This window comes from Humulus lupulus, chromosome 1 (genome assembly GCF_963169125.1).
Source record: "Humulus lupulus chromosome 1, drHumLupu1.1, whole genome shotgun sequence".
Taxonomy (NCBI): Eukaryota; Viridiplantae; Streptophyta; class Magnoliopsida; order Rosales; family Cannabaceae; genus Humulus; species Humulus lupulus.
The window spans coordinates 3,450,694-3,465,486 of record NC_084793.1 but is presented as its reverse complement, the minus strand read 5'-3'; the positions used below and the strand labels follow the sequence as shown (position 1 = coordinate 3,465,486).

General features: G+C 28.5%; 1 protein-coding gene across 1 annotated transcript; it reads left to right on the top strand.

The window, feature by feature from the left end:
• The first annotated feature begins 10,814 nt into the window (after positions 1 to 10,814).
• On the top strand, positions 10,815 to 13,199 carry LOC133782532 (dimethylnonatriene synthase-like). Its single transcript, XM_062221866.1, has 2 exons — positions 10,815 to 11,840; positions 12,563 to 13,199. Exons 1-2 carry the CDS (start codon positions 10,869 to 10,871, stop codon positions 13,190 to 13,192), a joined length of 1,602 nt encoding a protein of 533 aa, XP_062077850.1. The 5' UTR covers positions 10,815 to 10,868; the 3' UTR covers positions 13,193 to 13,199.
• Positions 13,200 to 14,793: the final 1,594 nt, after the last annotated feature.

Here is a 14,793-nt window from a genome sequence, read left to right as displayed (position 1 = left end):
ACTTGTCTAATTTTTTTTTTTTGGAAAGTGTTTTGCCCAGCACATCATCATCTATTCATATATTCTCCTCTCAGGATCAAAAAAAAAAAGTAGCTCTTCGTTCATATTTTCTTCTCATTTTTACCGGTGTACAATCTTATATTTACTTTCTTTAATATAACAAAATTGCATACTTTTTTTAATTACGTATGTCTATTTAAGTAACTTTACGTTTTTTTTGTTTTGAAGTATTGTGAATATTTTACCTTTTCACTAACAAACAGATTCCGAAAAATTATACCCAAATCTAATATAGAAATTATACTTTTTATGAAAACAAGATAAAGTAAATATAAATTAGCATAAGGTTAAAAGTAGCAAAAAAGTGGCAAAAAAGTGGCAAAAATTAGCATAAGGTTCTCCTCAGCTTTGTGTGATATTACTCTTTCTCTCTCCTCACGTTAGGGAGGATACCAGACACAGTTTAAATCCGGCGAAAGCTCAAGCTCGGGAGAGGAATAGAAGGGGCAAGCATACCTAGGCTCCATAATTATTTTTTTCATTTGCACTTTAGCCGGCTTCTACCCACTTCATAATATTTTAGCTCCTATTTCTTTCTCTTGCTACCTCATCATTATCTAAAATTTATCATAAAAGTATAAATTTATAATACATGATTAGCACGTGCCTCACATGCTACACCCTACTAGTATTGATATTATGTGGCTAAATTTTGTTGACATAGATGTAGAAAAGCAATGATGGAGACTTTAACTATTTCTAGCCACTAAAAGAATTAAAATTATTTCAAATTTAGAGCCAACTCATTAAAAATATATATATATATATTAATAAGGGTAGGTAACCATTTGGTACCCTGTGTTTTTGCAAAATATCATTTTGGTACCCTCTGTTTTCAATAATGCTCATATGGTACCCTGTATTTTAAAATCGTACATATTTGGTACCCTAAACTCAAATTTAATTAATAAAATTTTACCAATTTAATCAAACTGCTGTCAATTATGTAAGTTCCAAATTTAAATTTAATTACTTAATTACATATAACTGATGACAGTTTGATTATATTGATAAAATTTTATCTATCAAATCTAAGTCTAGAGTATCAAACATGTATAATTTTAAAATACAGGGTACCATATGAGCATTATTGAAAATAGAAGGTACCAAAATGATACTTTGTAAAAACATAGGGTACCAAATGAGTAAATTCCCTATTAATAATAAAATCAACATATATCAATTTTTTTCTTCTTCTCAATTCCTTCTTAGTCTTTTTTTTTCTCATTTATTATATTATTTTCATTATTTTATATATTATTATTTCTAATCATTTCATATTTTTCTAAAAATATATTATGTACATACATAATTTTTTTTCTCTTAAAAATTAGAAGAGGAAACAAAGAGAGTTCATCACATAGTAAGAAAACACTAATTCATATTAGTTTTAATGTAATGATAAATAAGTTAGTGTCTTTGTAAGATGGTCACTATATAATATGCCTCTTGTCTCTTTTCACTTCACTATTATCTTTTTTTATAAATTTAATTAGGCAATTTAGAACATCTGTTGATCGATACATCAATCTCTAAAGTAAAAACCACACAATGGAATAACTAAACAATAAAGATTATTCAAAAAATATAAATGGTTGACTGACTTGAATTGTGTTCTTCTGTTTCTTTGTTTTTCCGTCGCTCATTATATCTCACCACCAAAAACGTACTATCTTTGCTTGTTTGTAATTATTAAAGAAATAAACTATTAAAGCCTGTAAAAGACTGAGTGTAATATTGGATTTAACATATTTACAAAAAAATATATATAATTTTTAAAAAATATGGTACATCAATAAATATTATTTTTTTATTTGATATATTATCATTAATTATTATAATTTCGTAATTGACAATTAATTATCAATCATACATTATTTTTTGTTTATTTTTTTAATGACAAATTTCGTAGAACACATAATTTAAATAATAAAAAAAATTAATTTTTATATATTATCAATAAATATTAAATAAATTATTAATTTTTTGCATTAATTTCCATCTTATACGTTTGAGTACAATTACAAATATTGGGCTAAATATAGTATTAACTAATTTTTTGTGCTAAATTTGACACAAAATTTATATATTTTACTGAAGAAAGTCTTACGAGTTATTATCATTGTACCAATACATGTGGTGGAGAATTCAAAAGTGGGGTATGATAATTTGGTTACCTTAGGTGAAAATCTTCATATATATAAGTACTACTACTACCACCACCCAAGCAAAGATGTGAACGAGAAGAAAACTTACTTGGTTGTTAAACATTTGTTGCCTATATAGTCGACAAAGAGTATTTTCTTTGAATCTGATCACGATCATGATCGTGATTAATATCAATATCATCATCAACTCATATCCATCAAGCCTTGTTAGGGCTTACAAAAACTCGTTTTGGGCTCTTCCTATCTAAAATGTCTTTTATATTAGTTTGATTTCTTATGTAATTTTTCCAAAAAAATAAAATGTGAGTTTTTTCAAAAGGTAAAGTCAAGAGTACAAATTTAGCCAAACAAAACTGTAATGTTCTACAAATACTTGGTAAGTATTTTCGCCACTAATTTCATTACTCAATATAAAATTTATAATGAAAGAACAATTAGAGAAGGTTAATAAAATTTATTAGAAAATTTTTATAAACAAAATATGAGAGTGGTATTGCTAGAAAAATAACATCAGGCATTGCGGTTGTAAAGATGTTGGATTTTATTGATATCTTATGTGTTGAAGTTCTATGAAAAGACACATATGATGTCGAATCATGTGTCTCATATGCCATTTATACCTACCATGTTGGTTCTAATGATATAGACATGTTATAAGTATAATTTTGTAGTAGTATGAATTTTTAATATAATAATATTTGTGATATATTTAAATCTATATATGTTTTAAAATCTCATATTCTCATACAAATGCAAATGCAAACTTTTGTTTTTAAGTTAAGGTGTATGTTTGATTATGTAGTAATTTTTTAAGGGTGTAATTAGTAATTTAAGTATTAATTAAATATATTTAGATTTTTTGTTTTGTCTCATTATTTTTTAATCTTGTGTTTTAAAAATTATTTTTTTATCATGTGTTTTATCAAATAGTTCAAATAGAATCCTAAATTAGACTTTAGTAAAAAAATTTAAACTAAAATTATAAATAATTTATCAAACTAATAATTCATAATAAAATTACTACTGACAAATATTCTCATATTCAATATAATATCGCGGGTGAAGTATAATACTATTAGTACTGTTATTGGTGATAAATATTTATAATTTTTATTTTGTTTTTAAATATAATGAAAAGGCACGTGCTTTTAGTTTTTGGTATGGCGACACATTAAATAATTAATCACAATAATTGTACTCAAATTTTGACCCCATTAAAACAGAAACTGTCTGCTATTAATTATTCATCTTGTTAAAAACGTTGTAAGAGAAGAATAGGAAAGCAAGGAAAAATTAACTTACATTTGATATTTCTATCAGTAATTTTATTGAAATATAAATTTGTTATTTTATATTTTTAATAATATTTATTTAATATTTTTTAATTTAAAATTGTACATATTTTGTAATCTAGACTTAAATTTAATTAATCAAATTTTATCAATATGACCAAACTGCACTCAATTATATATATATATATATATATGTTTCAAATTCAAATATAACTACTTAATTATATATATATAGATAATGATAATTTGATCATATTTATAAAATTAATATTATTCTTACTAAAAATATTCTTATGTAATGATCTCATTATTTTGTAGTGGTTTGCACGAATGAACAGAGAATCGCCTGCTATGGACAGAGCTCGATATCATTTTTTGAATTTTTTTTTCTCTTGAATTTCATTTATATTTTTGAGTAACAATTTCTTTCTATTGAAGCTTTATGTCGAAGCTTAGAGCACTCACATTGGATGAGCTAAAATTAGTTATTCTTTATAATAAAGAGAAAAAATAGTTAAGTAGCCTTCCATTGGATGATGTAAAATTATATTATTTTACCTAAATGAATAGTATTTCTTTATATGTAGTGAAATACTATTCATCAAGCTATAAATATTTTATTATTTTTTTATAAACTTTTGTATATATATATGAGTGAGATACTATTATGTTTAATTATTTTATTTCTTAAAATAAATAAAATATTTTTAAAAATATTTTATTTAAATAATGTAAAGAAGTAGATGTATAGTATAATGTAAAAATTTTGAGGTAAATTATAAAAATGTATGTTTTTGTGATATATTTTATACTACACTTTCTTTATAATATTTAGCTAAAACTCATAAAACATCTTCCATCAGCTCATTTATACATATATTTATAATAGTTATGTACAAACTTCAATTAATCCATATATACATTTACATATCCTTTATATAATATTTTAATATTTTTTTATAACTTTTTTCTCACTATTTAGTATATATATATTTTTTTCTTTTTCAATTATTTTATTTTACTTTAAGTAATAAAATATGTTTAAAGATATAATATTTAAATGATGTAAAGAAATATATTGTAACGCCCTAATTTCTCATAAATTAGGGAGATCACAGCGTTGGGTCATAATCGTAAATATTGTTCTTTTATTTAATAAAAACTTAAAAATAAATACATGGATCCATGGTTTTATAAAAATAAAATAAAATACTTGTCTTTAACATAAAAATGAGCAACATTTAAATAAAACAAAATTTTAAAATAAAAGTTTAAATAAATAAATAATTTGGCCCGCTCGATCTTGCTCGACTATATGGTCCCCAACGAATACATCACGAACCTCCTAGGTCCCACTCGCCACCGTCTATCCCTAATTTTCTGAAATAACAACATCATAAGGAGTGAGCTTCTAAGCCCAGTAAGGAAAATACAAACAAAGGTTAGTCATATAATCAAACATAACATATATTCACCCAAAACATCTAGATCATATCATATCTTAAGTCATAATTCTAAATCATAATCTATAAACCATAGGTCATACTCTAAGTCATAAGTCATAAGTCATAGGTTATAGATCATACATCATAGGTCATAACTCATAATCATAACTAAAAATAACAAATCAGATATAATAAAAAGATAAGTGCTTATAGGGGTGGCAATTAAGCCTCGGACAAAAGTCCGTCATACACCGGACATAGGTCTGTCATAAAGTTTTGGCAACTGAGCCTACCGGACATAGTCCGTCATACATCATTGGACACCTTAGGTCCAGACACACTTACTCGTCCAGACACACTTACCTCTTTATTGTACCTGAAATGTTAGGTCATACACACATAAACTATATCATACATTACATAAACTAGATCATAATACCAAACTATCTAATTTTCCTTACCTCAAAGATTATCAAATAACGAGTGCGAGAGATTGCAAAACGAAAAACCCCAAGAATATGATTGAAACAACAAAGATCACCTTCTTAGCCGCTAATTATTTGAACCTTAATATCATCAAAAACCCCATCAATGATTTTCTAAAATATTTATTTAAATTACTAAAAATAAATAACTCAACAATACCTCGAATATTCTACCAGCCAAAATCTCAAGCACCCAAAAGCCACTTATTTTCTCTTAATTTCACTATCTATTGACTACTCTTATTTACATGCTTATATGACCTAACAATAATTATTTAAAATTTGAAATTATAAATAAAATCTAACCAAATTTCTATAATATCTATTAACCACTATTGCCTCTACTACATAGCTTAACAGAAGCTCCTTAAGAGATAATTAGATATTTGAGTCATTTATTTATTTTATTTTTATAACTAAAATAAATCCTAAAATCATGCCTATAATGATTGTATAACCAATAAGCTAATCCATTAAGTCTATCTACTTTCTTGGTAACGTCATATTTTTAAATTTCTTTAATAACATATATATATATATATTTATATATGTATATATCCTTAGTTTAACCATAATCAAAACTTTAACTAACTCATCACAAAATATCTTAGTTTTAAATTGATCACACATATATATTATATCACCAAATACTAGCTGACTAACTAATTGACATTTTAAAAAAATACATATGTTCTATTATTCTATCATTAAATAAACAAACAAATGTTCAAATAAAATAAAAAAAATCTGTTATGAACAGTTCTCATAACTAAAAGAATATCTAATTCCTTTTATCATTAATTAATATCAACTCAAATATATTCAAACTTAAATATCATACCCAAACACAAATCTAGAGCATTATCTTATTTCTGTTATCAAACCACTATAAGAATTCTAAAAGAATTATTATTTACATAAATAATAATATCACCACATTATATGATAATTTAAACAAACTAGAAAACTTACTCTAGTTTATTCAAACTCAAGATAAATGCCAATTCATCTAATACATGCAATCATCTCACTTTTCTAAAATTAATTAAAATAATACCACAACTAAAAGTATTATTTTAATTTTAACACTATTAATGAACTGTCATAACTAAATAGCAAATAATTAAATAATTGAACTACTTGGATATTACATATATAAAGAAGCTGATATATGGTATAATGTAAAATTTAGAGGTAAAATAGAAAAAAGTATGTTTTGATGAGGTATTTTAAATGATAGAGCTGAGCACCCAATAAAAGTGCTCTTACGTACTAAATCTATGTCTTTATTTAAATTTTACAGAGAAGACCTGTGTTTCCATTCAAATTTTGCAGGGGAGACATGATGGAGAGATAACTTGACACGTGATTGAAGAAGAAGTAGAAAAAAAAAGTATTATAATGTGGTTAGATTTAGATTATTATTTTATTTAGGTTAGATTTAGATTTTAAATTTGTTTAGTTATTATTTTTCTTTGATTAATTTAATTCTTTTTTAATTTTATTGAAATTATTTTTCAAAATTTATAATTGATCAACATACTTTAATTAGGGTTTTAGTTATTTTTATTTTTTTAATTAACTAATTTAAAAAATTAAAAGTATTTCGGTCATATTAATTTTTTTTTGGACCAAAATTAAATTCAATTGACTATTTTCAACTCTTTGAGAAAATAAGGGGTCCAAAAATAAATTTTTTGAACAGATGATCCAAACTGATAATTTGGCAAAACAAAATGGCTAAAGTATAATTTTTCTTAAAATATTATATTAATATATTTTGAAAAAAAAATACCCGAGCACATGTCATGATATAATTAGTCCAACTTATATATATTTTAAAATTAAAAAACTAATTTAAAATATATTTTAATAAAAACCAATCATATTAAATAAATAACTTGATTTTTATTTTCTCTCTCCAAAACATTCTTTAGATCTATTTCCTCTTACTTTCTCGTTTTTCTTTTCCTTTTAATATTCCAAATTAAAAGTCTTATTCAGAGAAAATTGATAAAAAAAAAAAAAAAAGCAAAGCAAAGCAAAATGAAGTCCAAGCAAAGAAATGTTAAATTTAAAAAAAAAAAATATTGAGACACAAGTAGCATATAGTTAAGAGGTGATACTTAAGTAATACAAATATAATAATTTATATATTTTTACTATAAATATCCTATATAATAAGGTTCAAATTTTGAGATTAGAAACTTTCATTCTTGTTATAATGGTAACAAGTGGTGAATAATTCCATTTATGTACTTTAAAAGGAATATATCATTTTGGCTCATTGGGTTTGTAAAATATAATAGATATGCCTCTCGGTTTTCATAAATTCTAAATTAGTACGCTGTGTTTTATTATTCATACTAAAATGATATACTCTAAATCTATTTTTAGTCAAAATTGTTTTTTCTAAGACATTTTTACCCTCACTAGTATAATTTGTTTATAATTAAAGTTATTTATAATTATTTTAATAAATTAAATAAATTTAAATAAAATGTAAGTAATAATAAGATTAAATAAATTTATATACTTAAATAAATAAAAATGATTAAATATAATGAATAATAATACTTTAAGTTTATTAAAGTTCAAGTCAAATATTAAATAATAATAAAATCTAGTAATTGATTTTATTTATTTTATGTACTTATATTATTCTTATTTTTTATAAGTTTATGTTTTTAAAAATATTGTTTAAGTACTATATATTAATTTATTAAAAGAATTGAAAATAATTTTAATTATAGACAAGATATATAAGTGAGGATAAAAGGGTTTTCGAAAAAATAATTTTGCTAAAAATAAATCCAAAGTAACATTGTAGGTGATTGTGATATATATGAAAATTAAGAGGCATATTGGTACTTTGTATAAATCAGGGACCAAAATAATATATTCCCCACTTTAAATCCCATTATTAAGAATTATTATTTATTTCATCTTGTTAACGCCGTTTTTCGTCAACAGATAAAAGAAGAGCACAAAAACAATGAATAACGATGGCCAAACGGTACAAACAAATCAAACACACGATTTTTTTACGTGGTTCAGCAGTTAAATCTGCATAGTCCACGAGTCTCTGTTATTAATCTTAAGATTATCTCTGAAAAATTCTTTAGCCTGAATTCTCCAGAGTTTTCTCTCAAGGATCAGAATTTCGGTCCTTTTTAATGGTGCATGGCTTCTCTATTTATAGAGAAGGATGCAGAATACTATCCCACATATTTTGGGTAGTTACTCTTTTGTGAATAAAATAAATGGCTTTAAATGCCTATAATCAGATAAAAAAGGAAACGTCCCTGAAGACCAGGAAACGCATAACTGATTAAATAATATCCCACGATTCTTGGGGATTTACATTAACAAATGAGGATTACATCTCATGTTTATAATACTTGTTGATATTCAATGCGGCGATCGCGTATCTCTAAGGCTTTTGCCTTCCAAGTTTCCCATCATTGCCCGAGCCAGTGACATCTCCCGAGCTAACGTGACTTTCAAGATAGTACGTCGAGCTCAAGACCCCTACTCCGAAGTTGTTCCTAAAGAAGAGAGTGCTCTCAGAGCTCCCTTTCGAGCTCGAGATCATTTCGAGGTCACGATACTCGGGGTCGTGTATCGTACTCTGCAGGCTCGATTTACAATCCTAGAGCATACCCTAACCCTCACGAGACTATTTATTGCGAACTCGGCTTTCGAGGTCATATTTACTATAGCTCGAAATCTGGGTATAACACATCCCATTTTTAACCTTCACATTTTTTACAAAATGTTGAGATTGATGTGATAATAAATACTAAAAACAAAAACACTAGTACTATACGCATACCAATCACACATCTTCAGATGTGGCTAGAATTTAATGACGTATTGTGATAATTTTTTTATATTTTATTTGCAATCAAATAAGTAGTCTTTGTACCGAGCAATCAAATATTAATTCGTTTTTTCTAGGGAGGAATTTTAATTCAATAGGTGAAATTTTCTATTGTTAATTAATTGAGAAAAATTTCCAATTTTAGCGTATAATATGGAAATTATAAAAAAATTATTATTAAAATTTTAATTGCTCCTTTATATTAATTAAATAGTAATATATAATTAAAGTTATTTTAACCTATTAATATTTTATTACAATATTTTGTTTTTATATTTGGAAGTTAAATGGTATTTTATTATTAACCTAATTTTTTTTTTTATTATTAAGAGTGATTATTTTATAATTATGTTTTCTGTAGTTTATTTATTCCAATTATATAGGTATAATGTACAAGAATTTTAGTTTTTCTCTTTAATATTGTTAAAACCAAAATGTATGTATCTCCTTAAGTCCTAAATTTAGTATATGCTATCTCTCACATATTTTGTGACTCTTTGTAAGCTTGTTTGTGCATGTTTATAAGCTTACTTTTTGTGCCTGTTTGTAGGCTTGTTGTGTCTGATTATAAGTTGGATGAATTGGTAGTCAACACACAAGATTGACTATTATAAAACTGTAATCAGGTTCCTAGTGACTTTCTTCAATTCACTTTCGTTCAAAATAAATTTTAGCTTTCTTAATTGATTATTTTTAATTGTTGAATGTGATTGTTTTGTTACTTTATTACTCTCAATCTCACTAGACAAAATTAATGAGGTCTAACCAAAGAGTAGCCTTTGATTAGACCCCTAAACTTAAAAATTAATTTTATTTCTAAAAGTTAAATCAAGGAAAAACCAAAAATGTAACTTTGACTTGATTTCTTATTTTTAAAGATTTTCTTTTATTTTCTTTTAAGAAGTTACTTATATTTATTGGTTTGTGTTACAGGTTTACTTAATTATAAACTTTTCAAGCATAAATTATGGTGAAACTAAAATATATTTTCTATGCTCAACATTTAATTTTCTTCTTGCGGCCGTTTCTTTGATTTTTCTTCAATTTGTTTTGGTTTAAAATAATAGTTCAACCTATTAAATTATCTAAGTTTTAGTCATTTTGAACTATTAAATAATAGTTCAAACATCTTTGGTCTAATTTCCAAGAATTTCTTTGCATTATATTTGGCTAAACAATTAAAATAAATTTATTCCCTAAAAAAAATAAGTAGTCTTTGTAGTTTCGGTTGTGACTAATTTTGCTTGCTTTCGTTATTTTATTTTTTAACTTCTATTATCTACTTTTTTTCAAGACAAGACATTTTTTAACGTTTTGGGATTAGACAATAAGATTAAATTGTAATCCTAAGATGTTTTTCAAACTGAAAACTAGTCTTTCTCGCCTAGATTAATTTCCAACAACTTTTTCTGAATAATATTGAAATATAAGTCCAATTATCTCTATCTTTGTATCTATAAATACGAACCATATATCCCATGCAGATTACCCAACTCCCATAATCTTCATCTGCTTCAAAAAAATCCATCTCTACCATGGATTTCTCTTCTCCATTCGAAGCATTAATCACAGTTATGGCTCTCTTAAGTTTCCTAGTTATGTATTCTGCTTTGAAAACATTGCTCAAACATCCAAACAAAAAGACGAAAAGTAGTATTATAAGCAATAGTGTCCCTGGACCCTCTGGGGCGTTGCCAATCATAGGTCACCTCCACCTTCTCGGCGGTCAACTTCCAGTAGCCAGAATCCTCGGCGCCATGGCCGACGAATACGGCCCAATCTACTCACTCAAGCTCGGCCAGTACCGAGCCCTGGTGCTGAGTAGCTGGGAGCTAGTCAAGGAATGCTTCACCACAAACGACAGACTCTTCGCTAACCGCCCAAACATAGCAATAGGGAAGTACGTCCTGTACGACAGTGCTGCCTTTGCAGTCGCCCCTTACGGCCAGTACTGGCGCGAGCTTCGAAAGCTCGCCACCCTTCAGCTCCTCTCGGTGCACCGGATCGAGTTGCTGCAACACATCCGAGTCAAGGAAATCGACTCGTTCATCAAGGGTTTGCTTCGTTATGATGATGACAGAGTAGTGCCTCTGTCCGAGCTGTTGGAGCAACTGACGTTCAATATAAACGTGAGGTTGATCGCCGGTAAGCGATTTTCGGTAGAAGCTTTCAGCGAAAAGACGAACGAGGTGCAGCGTTTCAGGGAAGCCATTAAAGAAGGTTTGCATCTAGCTGGGGTTTTCGTGTGGTCGGATGTGATCCCGTGGCTCGAGCGTTTCGACTTTCATGGTCACGTTAGGTCCATGAAACGGACTTTCAAGGAGCTTGACTCGGTGATGGGGAAGTGGCTCGAAGAACATCGTCGAGCTAGAGCTAACAAGAATGGTGATGAGTCCAGTGGTGGTGGTGGTGGTGACCTCATGGACGTTATGTTGTCGAACCTCACTGAGGACGACGCAGTGTTGTCTGGTCATAGCCGCGATACTGTTATCAAAGCCACTTCTCTGGTAACTAGTTTTTATACTTTGTTGATCGAGATCATATTTCTCAAATAATTTGAAACATAGTTTAAAAACTATAGTAAAATATTTTAAATTATTTACCAACTTTCTCTTCTCTTAATTATATTAAGACTATAAACAAATAAAATGTCTTAAAATAATTGATGAGACATATAGAGAGACAGAATTTGTTTTTTTTCTAAGGTTTAAGGTCGGGAACTGGTGAGTTTGATGAAATGACATGTCGATTCAGTGGAAGATCGATCCTAGATTGAGATTGAGATTGAGAAGCCTATCTCTTATGACTTTATTATGAAATAGTGACACGTGTTAGTATTTTATTATCCTAGATTGACATTGGGTCCATTTGTGCAACAAGCTTCACTCAGTAGTAATTGAGCTACTTTTTATAGGGAAAATATACTACCATATAATATGCCCCCACAGGCTTCATTTCTTATTTGGTCAAAATTATTTTTTGAAAGATCTTACCCCTACTTATATATTTGTCAATAATTAAAATTATTATTAATTTTTTTAATAAATTAATAGTACTTAAACTTTATTTTAAAAATATATATAAACTTAATAAAAAAATAAGAATAAAATAATTGAATAATGAGAAATAATTTATTATTATTCAATATTTGGTTTTAACTTAAATAAAATTTTAAAGTATTATTATTTATCTAAGTACATATATATATTTCTGAAATTTTTTTCTTCAGATTCTCATCCTAACTGGGACAGAAAGCACAGCTGTTACACTAACATGGATAATCTCATTACTATTAAACCACCCAAGTGTTTTGAAAGCTGCCCAAGAAGAGTTGGACACTCATGTAGGAAGACAGAGATGGGTGCAAGAATCTGACATCCCCAATCTCAAATTTCTTCAAGCCATTGTTAAAGAAACTCTACGCTTGTACCCACCAGGCCCCATAACAGGCCCACGTGAGTCCACACAAGATTGTTATATTGGTGGCCACTATGTCCCCACAGGCACACGTTTGATTGTGAACTTGTGGAAACTACAGCGGGACCCGCGCATGTGGTCAGACCCATCAAAGTTTCTTCCTGAAAGGTTCATGACTACTCATGCTGGCTTAAACTTTAGAGACCAGAATTTCGAGTATATTCCTTTCAGTGCTGGTCGAAGGTCGTGTCCTGGGGTGGCGCTTGGTTTGGCTGTGGTTCAACTAGTGCTGGCTCGAATTCTTCAGGGTTTTGAGTTGAAAAGCAAGGACGAGTTCCCTGTGGATATGAGTGAAGGCTTGGGAATTGCGTTGCCGAAACTTACTCCTCTTGAAGCTCGCTTGGCTCCTCGCCTTCCTCCACAACTTTATGAACCTCTATGAAGAATAATTTATGTAATGAGTAGTACTTTGTTAGCATTTAATAGTGCTAAAAAAATAAAATAATGTATTATAAACGAATGAAGATGAGCTTTAATGAAATTGTGTTATCCATGGAAAAGGTTGGGAAAAAACAACAACAAAATTCTTCAACTAACCAATATATACCACATCATTTAAAATATTTGAATAAACGTGATTTAATTGGAAAATTGAATTATTAATTATACCAATTTTAAATAATTTTTCATTTATTTAATTCATTTATATTATTTTAGAAGTTGGTTACACTACTAGAATTGAATGGATAAGATTTAATGATATTGTGTTTTCAATAGAAAAGGTTGGGAAAAAAAAAACCAAATATACCTCATCAATGGAAAAGGTTGGAAAAAAAAAACCAAATATACCTCATCTATTCAAAATATTTGAATAGATCAAAGTGTTCGAAACTTAAATTATTGATTATACTAATTTTAAATAATTATGTAAAGATTAAGAAAATATATATATATATTAATGGGTGGGACCCACTTAAGTGAACTCTTTTCTTTTTTTTTTCTTTTCCTTTTCCTTCTTTTCTTTCTCTTTCCCCAACGAAAAAAAATCTGCTGTCCCAAATTCTCTGTCTCCTCTATGTCCCATCAATTATTTTAAGACACCACATTTATATATAGTTGGGAAAAGAGAAAGTTGTAAATAATTTAAATATATATTAAATAAATAAATGGAGTGTCTTTAAATAATTGGTGGGACATGGAGGAGACAGGAAATTTGGGGACAGGTGATTTTGTTAGTTCCCCGACTCCCTCTCTCTCTTCTCTTTCTCTTCTATCTCTCTTCTCTCCACGGCAACACACCACCACCACTAAGACCCAACTTCCGCCAACCACCACTTTTGGCATACGGCGGCTCATTGGATTCGCCTTGCTCCGGCGACCTCAACCACCAAGCGGCACCGCCCAACTCGCTGTAAGTTGTTCGGAATAGTCAGTCAAAGTTTTGGTCCGCCAACTTTGACTATGTTTTCTGGCCAACCCCGACCACCACTCGGCAAGTGGTTGGTACCTTTGGAACCAGCGTGGAGAGAGGAACAAAACCCACTAGGTCATTCCGGTCAACTCGCCGTTTTTCTCCGGCAAGATTTTGAGTATCTCCGCCCTTTGGAAGCGTTTTCCGACGACACCGGAGGTCATTTGGGAAAAGGAGCTGTACTTTCGTGATGTACTCATCGAGATGATCGTTTTAATATCTGCCATGCATATTCGTTGACGTTTCCGGTACCGCCACTAACCGCTATTGTGCACTGCTTGGGTGAGGTTCGGAACTTGAAATTTTAAATATGGTCATATTATATATCATTGGACACGATTTTGAATAAGGAATGCTATAATGATAATCATTTTCTCATTTGGTGCACGTAGGAAAAGCGTGATATTAAAATCAGACTAAATTACTCTAAGATCTTCGTTAAGCTTAGTAGCGTCGCTTTGGGCTCAGATTAAATTATAAGGAGGTATCTAAAGAGGTAGGGACTCAACTTGACTTTTGGACTTATTTTACTCATATTGAATTGCATTAAACATATTCAAATTTTGATATTT

Bases quoted from the DNA above. Each gene is read 5' to 3' on its own strand.
- LOC133782532 (XM_062221866.1), top strand. From the start codon at position 10,869: ATGGATTTCTCTTCTCCATTCGAAGCATTAATCACAGTTATGGCTCTC. The intron at 11,841-12,562 runs GTAACTAGTTTT...TTTTTTCTTCAG, and splicing joins TTATCAAAGCCACTTCTCTG to ATTCTCATCCTAACTGGGAC.